At 46.2% G+C, this 13,045-nt stretch overlaps 1 protein-coding gene across 1 annotated transcript; it reads right to left on the reverse strand.

The window, feature by feature from the left end:
• Positions 1–2,140: 2,140 nt before the first annotated feature.
• On the reverse strand, positions 2,141–4,007 carry LOC138955641 (uncharacterized). The gene is made up of 2 exons (XM_070327207.1): positions 3,101–4,007; positions 2,141–2,916 (listed from the first exon to the last, which is right to left on the reverse strand). Exons 1-2 carry the CDS (start codon positions 4,005–4,007, stop codon positions 2,141–2,143), a joined length of 1,683 nt encoding a protein of 560 aa, XP_070183308.1.
• Positions 4,008–13,045: the final 9,038 nt, after the last annotated feature.

The raw sequence follows: 13,045 nt of genomic DNA on the forward strand, positions 1-13,045 counted from the left end.
CATTCGTACTTGGTCTTGCCTTTACACACGAAGGGGGATAAGGCACTAGCAATACTTCTAAAAGTTGACCTGAGAAATATCTCCACGCTTAACCCACCAGACCCAGCCGAGATTCGAACCCTGAACCTTCCACATAAAGGCTGGAGTCTTAACTACTAGGCTATTGTGCTCGTCACAGATGTTCTTTCAAAACAGGTCAATTTGGGCCAAAATTGATACACCAAAGGACAACAGGTGTCCTATATTAAGAGATGTCCTTATTTCAAAGGAGCCTCCTATTAGTATTACTACTACAGTGGAACCCCACTTTTAAGACCACAAAAAATCTGAGAAAATCAGGTCTTAACAAAAAGGAAGTCTTAAAGTGGACGTAAAATGACAGATGTGCTGTGCACAGGAAAACTTGGACATCAGTCTTAAAAGGGGGGAAGGAGAAAAATAGAGGGGTCAGAAGTTGATGGTGGTGGGGGGGGGGGGGGGGGTCTGTAAAGGTGTCGTCTACATTTTTGCTTTTTTTCAATAATCTTATTGTTAGATTTCGATACAAAATTATGTCAAATGATGATTGAACCACGGGGAAAAAGTTATAGAAAAAAAAATATGTGTACAAAAAGATTTTATTTTTGGGTAGCGTGACTCACGCTTCCAATATTCGAAAATTTTTAATTAAATTTTCATTTGATTAATATACTTACCCGAGTCACATATTAGCATTGACGCAGTCGAGTTGCTAGGTTGACTGAAAAACGCTATCCCGTCTATAGTCTAAGGGAAGCAACCCAAGCTAAAAAAGTAGCAAGCTTGCTACCCTGGGTTGCCTCCCGTAGCGTATCACGCCACAGATCTCGTACCCAGTACGAGACACCCTCATTCGACTTCTAGAATACAAAGAAACTAAAAGCGGGGAAGGTGGGAGGGAATTACCTATGTGACTCGGGTAAGTATATTAATCAAATGAAAATTTAATTAAAAATTTTCGATTAAATTACATATTCTTACTCCGAGTCACATATTAGCAGATAACTCCAACAAGGTGGTGGGTAAGAAGAAAAAATTCAAACTCACTGTTATGATCTGGAGAGGCATTGCCCCGCTGCCACCAGTGCAGGGAGGGTCCGTGAGCCATCACGGCAGACCGCGGCGATGTCTCTCAAGTAGAACGAGATAAAGACGTCGTCCGAACGCCAGTATGCTGTGCGCAGAACATCGTCGAGTCTTCGAGACCTCAAAATGGCCAATGAAGATGCCCATGCCCGGGACTCGTGCATTCTAGCTGACTCGAGAGGGAAGGCAGGCTGAGCCCCCCCCTTTTGTGCCAGACTCCACACATAAGCTTGTTTTATGAGAGCTGACACCCACCTGGCCAAGGTAGTCCTCGTAATATCTCTTTCCATAGATGTATTCAAGGAAATAAATAGGAGCTTCTGCGAGCTCGACCTGATGGGCTGAGTACGAGCTAAATAGGCCTCCAGGGCCCTAACCGGGCAATTGACCATGTCTGGGTCATCCTGCGCCACAATATGGGACAGAGGCCTCACAAGGACACAGGGAGAAGGCTGATCCGGTGTCTGATTCTTGGCCAGAAAGGCCTCCCGGAAATGCAAAGACAAGGAGCCGTCGCGCTCTCGGCCAATGTCCTGAGGACTGCCTGAGAGAGCATGGATCTCGCTACCTCTGCGGGCCGAAGCCAGAAGTAGCAAGAACAGAGCCTTACGAGTAAGGTTCGCGAGGCTAGAGCCCTCCAGAGGCTCGAAATCCGCCGAGCGCAAGAACTCAAGGACAAGGAAAAGATCCCACTTGGGCAGAGAAGAGCGCTTGACGTCCTGCAAAGACGCGCCCTTAATAACCCCAGCGACAACTCCGCTAACATTGATGGTATGACCAATCTGTTTAAGAGTCGAGGCAATCGCCGACCTGCGAACCTTCAAAGAGGAGGAAGAAGCCCCCTGGGAAGACAAATCCGCTAAGTGGTTGGCGACGTGCATAGTGCGAGGAGCCACCGGGTTCAGCCCATGAGCCTGACACCAGGTGACCCAGGCACGCCAATGCGACGAATACACTGAGGAGGTGGAGGCCCTATGCGAGCGCTGCACCAACTCCAAAGTGCGGTCGGAAGCTCCAGACCGCCTCAGAGCGGACCTCACAGTCTCCACACGTGATGATTGAGAGACTGCGGGTGCCCGTGAGGAACTCCGGTGCGAGGCTGAACGAGTTCGCCTGGTACCAGAGCGAGAGGAATTGGAGGGCCGCGTGCGAGTCTCAGAAGGTCCGGAAACCAGGGCTGAGACGGCCACAGAGGGGTGACCAGAAGCAGAGACGGCCTCTCCAATTCCGCCTTCCTGAGGACTTGGCTGAGAAGCTGGAAGGGCGGGAAGGCGTAAGCCTCCAGCCCTGTCCAGGGGATGTCCAAGGCGTTGGTCCCCCACGCTTCCGGATCGGGGAAGGGGGAGACAAACACCGGAAGGCGCCTGGAGAATCTGGTGGCGAAGAGATCCACCACAGGCTTCGGGGCCACAGCCCAAAGGCGGAGAAGGGCACCATGCGTGATGGTCCATTCCGCCTGTAACACCCTGTCGGAGCGGCTGAGCGCATCCGCCAGTGTGTTGAGACTCCCTGGCAGGTAACGCGCTGAGAGAGAGATCCCCCGCTGGGAGCACCAGGTGAGGATCTCGCACGTTCTGCGGGAGAGAGTGGGGGACCGCGAACCTCCCTGCTTGTTCACATAGGCAGCCACTGTCGTATTGTCTGTGAACAGACGCACGCGCTTGGCCGCCAGGGAAGGGAGGAACGCGACCAGAGCAAGAAACACGGCCTCCAACTCCAGCGAGTTGATATGCCATGTGCTCTGTTCCACAGACCACAGTCCGGAGGCCGTGAGCCGGTCCGTGTGAGCCCCCCAACCCAGCAGGGACGCATCTGTGAAAAGGTCCATGTTGGGAGGGGGGGAAACAATGGGAACCCCCCTGCATACCCATCCCGAGTCCAGCCACGGGAGGGTCGCAGCCTGGAACCAATCCCCAAGGGGAACCAGAGTGTTCCAATCCACACAAGGAGAGTCCACGAACGGCTTCAGCGCGTGCTGAAGCGGGCGTTTGTGAACTCTCCCCAGTGGAACCAGAAGGGCCATGGACTCCATCTGCCCCAGGATGGAGGCCAGAGTCCGAAGTGAAGCCCGCAGGAGAAGCGAAGTAGAGCGAATGAGAGCCTGGAGCTTGTCCACCCGCTTCTGCGAAGGCTGGACAGTCCAGGTGACCGTGTTGAACGTCATCCCCAGGTAAGTGAATGACTGAGACGGCACGAGCTCTGACTTCGTATGGTTGACCGAGAATCCCAGCAAGCTGGCCTCCCGGAGAACCAAGAGAGCAGAGAGCCTCGCTCTGGCCCATGATGAGCCAGTCGTCGAGGTATGCTCGCAGCCGCACTCCCTGTGACCTCACCAGCGCGCAGAGCTGCCTCACCACCATGGTAAAGATCCATGGGGCAAGAGACAGCCCAAAAGGAAGTGCGCGGAACTGGTAGACTTGACTGGCCCACCGGAAACGGAGCCATTTCCGGTCGGCGGGATGCACCAGAATATGGAAGTACGCATCCGTCAAGTCTATCGAGGTCACCCAGTCTCCTGGGCGGAGAGCGTCCCGGACCGAGGCAGGCGTCTCCATCTTGAACCGAATCGTTCTCAGAAACTTGTTGAGAAACGAAAGATCCAAGACAGGACGCCAAGCTCCCGAAGCTTTGGGGACCGCGAAAAGCCGTCCATAAAACCCCGGGGAGCTGTGGTCCGAGACCGCTTCCACCGCGCCCTTCTCTATCAGTGAGGCAACCTCCGACTGGAGGACGGCCTTTGCCTCCTGTGAGAAGGGGGGCTTGAAGGCTGGAGGACACCTGGTAAGAGGGGCCTTGTCCCCCAGCCAAAGCAAGCGGAATCCCGACTTCACAACACCCACTAACCATCGGCTGCGTATGGCGGCCAGCCAATGTGGAAGTGCCCGAGCAAGGCCCCCCGCCATCACCAAGGTGGAGGGCGGGGGGCGGCGTGAAGCCGGGAACGCTTCATTGGGGGTGGGGCTTTCCGCTGGAAGAGCCCCTACCCCTCCCCGAAGCAGATCTCTTGCCCGACCCGCGGGAAGAGGCACTAGATCTTTTCCGGGAAGCAGGATGTGCCTGAGCAGAGGTCTTAGCCTGTTTGTGCTGAGCCTGCTTAGGAGCAGCCGGCTTTTGCTGCTTCAGGGACTGAAGCGCAAAAGAAGAGAACTGCTGTTCTCTGTTGGTGTCAATCTCCTGCTTCCTGGCATCAGAGGCCAGGTTGCCGAAGAGAGCACCATCCACCAAGGGCCACGATCTGAGAGTGTTTCTCGTCGACTCCTCAGAAAACTGGGAGTGGGCGAGAAACAAGTCCCTTCTGCACGAGACAGCATGTACGTACTGCAGAGAGGACAATCTCATCTGCTCCTCGTTCACCCTTGCTAGCGTGGAGAGGAGTGTGGATACGTCCTCCGAATCTTGCTCCTTACTCAAGGTAAAGGGAGCTAAAGACTCTGTAAGAGCACGTGAAAGAGCCCGAAGGATAGTCTCCGAGATGGAACTGAGTTCCAAGAGCTGCCTTCCCACCTCCTCAGAGGACAGGAGAGACTGCTCCGAAAGAGGGAGAACGGAATCCTTCTTCTTCTTCTTCTTCGTTCATGGGCTTAGACTCCCACGTTCACTCATGTTTTTAGCACGAGTGGATTTTTACGTGTATGACCGTTTTTACCCCGCCCTTTAGGCAGCCATACGCCGCTTTCGGAGGAAGCATGCTGGGTATTTTCGTGTTTCTATAACCCACCGAACTCTGACATGGATTACAGGATCTTTTCCGTGCGCACATGGTCTTGTGCTTGCGTGTGCACACGAAGGGAGTTTTGTTTTTTTCTTTTTTTTTTTCTTCTTTTTTCTTCTTTCTTTCTTTCTCTTTTTTTCTCTTCTTCTTTTTCTTTTTTGAACCTCAGTTACAATATGACTCGCTACGAGTATGATACTGTGAGCGAAGCTGAACAGTTTAAACGTAAACAGAATGGGTTATAAATAATAATAATATCATTCTTTCGTTTAACATGGACAATCTTCGAAAATGTACAATATTTTCAATCAATTATAATTTAGCTATAATTCTCTCCGTCAACTGGCATTTGCACACTTTCTCTCTTTCTCTATCCTCTCTCCCCATCCTCTCTCTCCCTCCCCTCCCCTCTCTCCCTCTCTCTATCTTTAATCGTCCTCTCTCTCTCTCTCTCCCCCCTCTCCCCTTCTCTGTCTCTCTCACCCTCCCTGCCACTCTCTCTCTCTCTCTCTCTCTCTGATACTGTGAGCGATGCTGAACAGTTTAAACATAAACCCTACCATTCTCTCTCTCTCTCTCTCTGATACTGTGAGCTATGCTGAACAGTTTAAACTTAAACAGATAGGGTTATAAATAGCAATAATATCATTCTTTCGTTTAACATGGACGACGACATAAAAACACGTTATTACAAACTCATATTACATTTATATCACAGCTCAAGAGTACGAAACCCAAACAACATGAAACAATATACAATGTAACTTGTAACATCTCTTTAAGTTATTTATCTTTTAACACCACAGCTATATATTACATCAATCAATTAACAGATCACTTCAAACATCACAGAAGTTAAACACAAAAAAAGAACGTCTGTCAAGGCAGAACGGTTTAAGAAAAAGATCTGAGTTCCGGGTTACACATTTTAATGGCGTCAAATGCATTCTTCAGATCTTCTGTTTAAATTCTCACGTAACTTACTAAATAAGTACTTCAAATGGACACTCACAAAACACCACACACACACACACACACACACACACACACACACACAACACAACACACACACACACACACACCACACACACACACACAAACCCAAAAAAACCCGAACAAACGACAATGCAAACAGCATTTCTTACTTCATCAAATTAACAAGACGAATGCAGTTAAAAGTGACATCTTTGCAGCACACATTCACCAAATCGCAATGTACACACGTACACAGTCATCTCAAAACCGAAAAGTAAAGCAGATAACGGATTGCTACAAATATATGTATGTGCGTGCATGCATGTGTGCTTGCGTGCGTGCGTGCGTGCGTATGTATACGTGCGAGCGAGAGAGAGAGAGAGAGAGAGAGAGAGAGAGAGAGAGAGAGAGAGAGAGAGAGAGAGAGAGAGAAATGATGCGATCTGCTTCAATAAGTTTCGTTTCCACAACAATCTACTGTAATACGCCCCATTCTACAAAAGTGATTACATGATGAGTAGGCTTTGGCCATCTACTGAAGCTGGTTACTTGCAGATGTTATATCACTACCAATGGGTTAACCATAATTCCAGTATGAACATAGCTACTGTTATGCGTACATGTTTCATGTGAGGGTGCTTTATGAACATGAGACAATCGTGTCGGGTCAGCTCTCTCATTCTGCACAACATCACTGTTAAAGCACGGATACATAAATTACGTCAGCGTTCGTGAAATGTCTCTGCAAAGGGAATCACAAAAAGTCACGAACGCTTTTGATATGTCTGCAGTTACAACGTTATAACAAAAACATTCGTACAACAATACTCGCAATGTGCAGCGCGTATCAGCTTCCACAAACGGACCGTGTGCGAATGCACATGTACGCTTGCACAGTAGCAACCCCTCTCTCTCTAACACACACACACACACACACACACACACGCGCGCGAACACACACACACACACACACACACACTGGCTCATGCAATCACAGGGTGGGAGCTAGAGGATGAGACCGGCACGTAAGGATAGGCCATCAATAATTCACCACCACTGTGACGGTGGTGTACAGATGGTCTCAATCAGTGAATGGTACTGTAAGGGCTTTCCCCGCTAGAGGATTAAACCAGGTTTACGGCCAGTGCTTGGCAAGTAATTAGACAGATTGACTATCGCTCGAACAAACGATTACATTTTAAGGGTAAACATCTTTCGCTTATATTGAATTTGACAGAATTTCGGTATTACTGAAATTGTAGTACTTTGGTAGCTATGCATGTTCTCATTCAGATTTAAATTGCAATAAGACCTCCCTAGCTGATCAAAGAAATGGCAAGGTTGTCATTTCCGGAGGTTCCGGTAAAGTCAGTGTGTGAGTTATATCAAATCTTCCCAGTTAGCGTATCAGATGTGTTAGCGTATTCCCTGAATTTCTCTATGAGATAATAAAGTATTCTTATTCTTATTCTTAGCACGTAACTATGTGCAAATTCACAAGTACAGTAAGGAATGATTCCTCACAGCTTGTCAATAAATGTGCAATAATAAAAAAAAGAGAAATGTAAACTTTAGCTCTGAATCTTCAAAAATCCAAACACGAAAGCATTGCAGATACTCTTTCGTACGCCTCTTCCTCTGGTGGCATAGGAGAATGCCAAATGTCCAAGGTCTTAGACCCCCCCCCCCCCCCTCCCTCCTCTTCTTAGTTCATGGCCACAAAGGTGGTAAGCCTGTTTTCTGTTCTTATGTAGGATACTACTAAGTAGGATCACCACCCCCTTGTTCGGGGCTGAGCAAACATCACACCAACGTCAGCACTTTCCATCATAAATGATACAGTTGCATGGCACCAACGCAGACAGCCTATACAAATCAGCAACATCCGTCAAGTTTCAAAACACATGAACAAGATGCAAACCAAATGTTCACCCGTAGTCAACAAAAGGAATATAATTTAAAGTCAACAAGAAACAGCCCCAATAATACTCCGAGCACTTGTGTCTCGGAAATTAACGAACCGTGTTGAATTTCAAAGCTATGATGTGTTTTTTAATATCATTCAACTTCCCTAGGACAAGTCCATGCTCAAGACACATCCACAGAGACATTTTTTTGATTATATGCTTCAGCTCTATTTGTCTACATTTCTCGCACCACACAAAACCTCCACTCCGACCACACTTTGCAATGAGGCGCAAGCACATCCACGAACTGCTTACAAGAATGACAGTCGTTCCGACTTGAAGCCTGCTGCTGGGGATGACTGTATTATACTGTCAATTGCTGCTGAGGATGACTGTGTTATACCGTCTATTTCTGTAGCGTACATTAGCCAGGGGCTCTCGTCTGCAAAGTGAGATAGTCTGTGTTACTGCAATGAGAGTCGTGGCTGTTCTTCACAGACTTTCATCCTGCAATACGCACACACGGCTGGAAAGCTCGACACATTCATGAAGGGACGATTTCAAGAACAGATAATGCCGTTAAGTATCACATTATTATATTAGAAAACTAATTACAAGCCAGATTGAGGACAGGTTAGCGAGAGTCAAAATCAGGTGTGCATCACACAGCAATATAACTTATTGCTTACCATCAACAGTCTATCATTATTTCGCATCCTGTGTGCCTAAAACATTCCAAAGGCATTGTGGTCCTGGTGTGTGTATGTTTGACATCAAGCACTGTGGGGCGAGCACTGGATGATACAGCTGTTTGGTTTTTACGCCGATACGACTATTACACAAAATACGGTGCAAGGTACAGGGAAACTAATTTACATCCCAAAATGTCTCAACAGGATTCATGGACATACCAGTCTGAATCCCTTAGTCTAGTTTAAACACAAAATATGTGTTAGTGACTTTGTGTTGTGCAATTACACAAAGATGAAAGAGATTGCGTAGAAATAAAGACCCAAATCATAAACCAGCTCACTTTAACATTTTGAGCATTAAAACTCGGATTTAGGTCAGATGTGGTTGCTAGTTAAGCTGATCACTCATTTAGGTGCAGGGCCCAGTGAGATACAGCAATTATAAAGAGCGTAGGAGGGTTGTTGATGGATCACCTGCACTGACTAACACCCACCAAGCCCTTAGTGCCATCAGTTCTTCTCAAGCAAATGTGATAGCCTATTTTTTGTCGAGCTATGGTGTGAAGCTGGTTGTCTCCCTCATCTTCAGTCGTCTGGACTACTGCAACTCCCTTCTGGCTGGCCTCCCCGCCTCATCCATTCATGGCCTACAACGAGTCCAGAACGCCGCTGCCAGGCTGACGTTGAGGAAGACGAAGCGAGACCACATCACCCCCCTACTTCGCTCCTTGCACTGGCTCCCTGTCAACACCCGAATCTCCTACAAACTGTCCACTCTGGTCTACAAGTGTCTCAACGACTCTGCTCCCGAGTACCTTCAATCCTCCCTGGACCTGTACACCCAGCCCACCGACCGTCCCCTTCGTTCTGCTGCTGACCCTCTCCGCCTCCACATCCCTCGCTCGAAACTCGCATCTGCTGGTCAGCGTGCATTTCCCTCCGCGGGCCCCTCCGTCTGGAACTCCCTGCCGCTTGAGCTTCGCCAGAGCCCCTCTCTTGACGCGTTCAAGAGTAGGTTGAAGACTCAGTTCTTCCCGTAGCTGGCTGCGACTTTCATGCTCGACGTGATGTGTTGTGCCCCAAAAGACATTCTTGTGCTGTGCTCTGTGAGAGGTGTTTTCTTTGTGCTTAACATTATTTTGTTTGGACCTAGCTATTGATGTGTACATTGTTGTTAAACAGTTGTTTGTTGTATGTTTATCAGGGTTTGCTAGTGTGTGATAGGGTTCGTGTCCGTCTGTAGATGTTAGTTTCTTTGTTAGTCCTGTGTTGACAACTCTTCGACAAGCGCTTAGAACTGTACCCACGGAATACGCGCTATATAAGCTTCATATTGATTGATTGATTGATTGATTGATAAAAGGGCAGTTTTACCGGACTAAAATAAACATGTGCACGAATGAAAAAATGAAAACAGCAAGTACAATAATTGTTGCCCCCACCCCACCTGAACAAGGATCTAAACTCAAAACATCATTTGCCTTCTCTTTCATTTTTACTTTCAATGTCAAATATGTTTCTTTATCGTCTGCTTTTGACGCTATCAGACCATGATTTCCAAAGAGAACCTACACACAAGACCACAAAGAGATTTACCCACAGGTGGTCAAGTCAGTCTTCATTCCGTTAAAGCCGAATGGCTCTCAGGCATGCAATTCCCCTTTATGGTTAATCTCTGGTGAGAAACGCCTACAGTTAGTGTAGGACACACATGAGAGTTTGTAACGAAGAGATGTGCTGTTTATTATTCAAACCGATTAGCTAAAAAATAACGTATCAGGTAGCACACACAAAATTGTGATCTTAACTACAGGCACCAATGTACAGATGCGTCGATTTTCTCATTTTAACTTTAAATTTTTTTTTAATATATTATTCATTCTCAATGAAAAGCACACAACGTTTTCAATCTCAAGTCAATGGCAAATAGCATTTGCAGCTGACCCTCGGGAAGAACTGATGGTACTAGCAACTGTGTGACTTGCAAAATCAGTGTGAAGCCATGATCAGAAAATGCTTGTGTGGTAAAAAACAAAAACAAAAACCAACACTTCGCACAGTCGTATCCGTCAATGCTGAACCATGTTTTCACATTAACATTCAAAAGGGTATTAAAGAAAACCGAACACTCAATATGGAATATGAAAAATAACCTCACATAACAACAAAATCAACACCGTGAACGTACCAAGACTTCCATGAGCCAACTATCCCTGATTCTGTCACTTCACTTGCCACAATATCTTCTTCTCAACTGTACAAAACCGTGCTGGGAAACAGACCATGCACGAGAGCATATTCACACAGATTCTTGTCTTTACAGATCAGACTTCTTCCCGTCCAAAATATCACATTTTAATATACTGCAAGCTCAGTACTGCTGGTGAAAAGTCTGAAGCCTGGTACTCACTGCCCAAATGATCCCATCATACATATCACCATCACAGTCTTCTCTTTCAAGTCATCAAAACCTGTTCGTGCCCCGCCCGCCACAAATGACCAGAGCTGTCATCTTGTGCAACACCACAGCGCCAGTGACAATTTTCCAACAGTCACACATACGGTGCTGCCCAAATCAAGAGTCTGCCTGTTTGAATGTGTCAAATGTGTCAACCAGATCCACTCTTTTACGATGCATGACCACTTGTGAAGTTAATATTGGTGTAACAATGCAGAATGTTTCCTTTGGTTTGTGGTGACCTTTTCATTCAACACTTAATTCATTTCTTTTCATTAATTCCCTCTCTAAGCCCAGAATGTCCCAAACCTAAAAGTACTGGAAGGATAATACATCTGTTGTGATCTCCGGAATGCAGGAGTTCTGTGGCAACTTTTCCTGAAGCTGGGCCGTTGAAAGTTAGGTCAGTTCTACGATGACGAAGCAAAGAAAGTCACCGCTGCTCGTTGTGACGACTTTTGATTGACCCAGTGAACACCTTGGAGATGACGCTGTTGGGTTTGGTGTCTATTTGGTCCAGTAGATTGCGTTTTGGTGCTTCAATAAGTTCTTGCTGGATTGCCTTATCCAAGTTCTTCCTCTTGCCCATGATTTGCAACTGGGCTAGCATCTCTGTGGGCAAAGGCTTGTTCCGACGAATCTTTCCACTGCCCCCCTCTTCTTTTGCAAGTGGACTCTGCAGTCTAAGTTTTTAACTGGTCTTCTCCAGTACAACAACCTGGCATCTCTCAGTGATATAGAGTCATGGCAGCGTGATGGTTTTGGACACATTTTTAAGTTTTGGAAGAAAGAAAAAAGACAAAGAAAGAAGACATCGTCCTTCATGGTTTTCATCCGCAAGTAATGTCATGACATTAGCCCCAACAGCCTACTATCTGCTCAGGCTAAAGGTCCATGATGATACAAAATGCAGTTCTGGTTTTGAAGAAATCAAGGTTCATCTTTCGTCCACACAGAATTTTCTGGCCCGAAACTAATTGTTCATCGTGTCCATGCCACCAGCTGCCCGCTCGCCCAGCATAGGTCATTGCTAGAGGTCCATGGTTGCGTGGCGTTTGTTGTGCAGGGCGAGGTGGTCGGAGCGGGAGAAGCACCGCTCACAGTATTTACACTGAAATGGTTTGGCTCCTGTGTGTTTGCGGTAATGTCGAGTCAGTTCGTCTGAGCGTGCAAACCTCCACTCGCATCCCTCCCACGTACACTTGTAAGGCTTTTCACCTGCAACAAATAGAGCAAAGAAATGTCTTAGGAAGTGCTGATATACAAAGAACAGATCAAAGCATTTACAAGTGATACAGGGTTTATCTGCAAATCTCAAATGTGTATGCACAACACCACTGAAAAAGTCCCCCCAAAATATGTGACCAAAAGAAGATTGTTTATTGAGCCTTTCCTTCTGACGGACTAACGTACACAGAGACACAGACACATTTGCTCACCCACTCGATCATAAAAGCTGAAGTTTTTTTTTTATGAATCGGTCGCTCACTTCAGTAATAACGTTAGTCAATTTTCCTGTAAGCAGATCACAGCTAAAAGGCAAACAATCAACAACAAAAAAAAACAAAAAAACAAGTCACGTAAGGCGAAAATACAACATTTAGTCAAGCTCAGTCGAACTCACAGAATGAAACTGAACGCATTGCATTTTTTTCTGCAAGACCGTACACTCGTAGCATCGTCTGTCCACCGCTCGCGGCAAAGGCAGTGAAATCAACAATCCAGAAAAGCGCGGTAGCGGTTGCGCTGAGGAGGATGGCACGCTTTTCTATATCTCTATTCTTTTTAACTTTCTGAACGTGTTTTTAATACAAACATATCATATCTATATGTTTTTGGAATCAGGAACGGACAAGGAATAAGATGAAATCGATTTGTTTTTAAATCGATTTCGGAAATGTAATTTTAATCATAATTTTTATATTTTTAATTTTCAGAGCTTGTTTTTAATCCGAATATAACATAATTATATGTTTTTGGAATCAGAAAATGATGAAGAATACGCTAAACGTAATTTTGGATCGTTTTATAAAAAAAGTAATTTTAATTAGAATTTTCAGATTTTTAATGACCATTAATTAATTAATCATTAATTAATTTTTAAGCATTCAAGCTGAAATGCAATACCAAAGTCCGGCCTTCGTTGAAGATTGCTTTGCCAAAATTTCAATCAATTTGATTGAAAAATGAGGGTGTG

This window comes from Littorina saxatilis, unplaced genomic scaffold, assembly GCF_037325665.1.
Source record: "Littorina saxatilis isolate snail1 unplaced genomic scaffold, US_GU_Lsax_2.0 scaffold_2530, whole genome shotgun sequence".
Lineage (NCBI taxonomy): Eukaryota > Metazoa > Mollusca > Gastropoda > Littorinimorpha > Littorinidae > Littorina > Littorina saxatilis.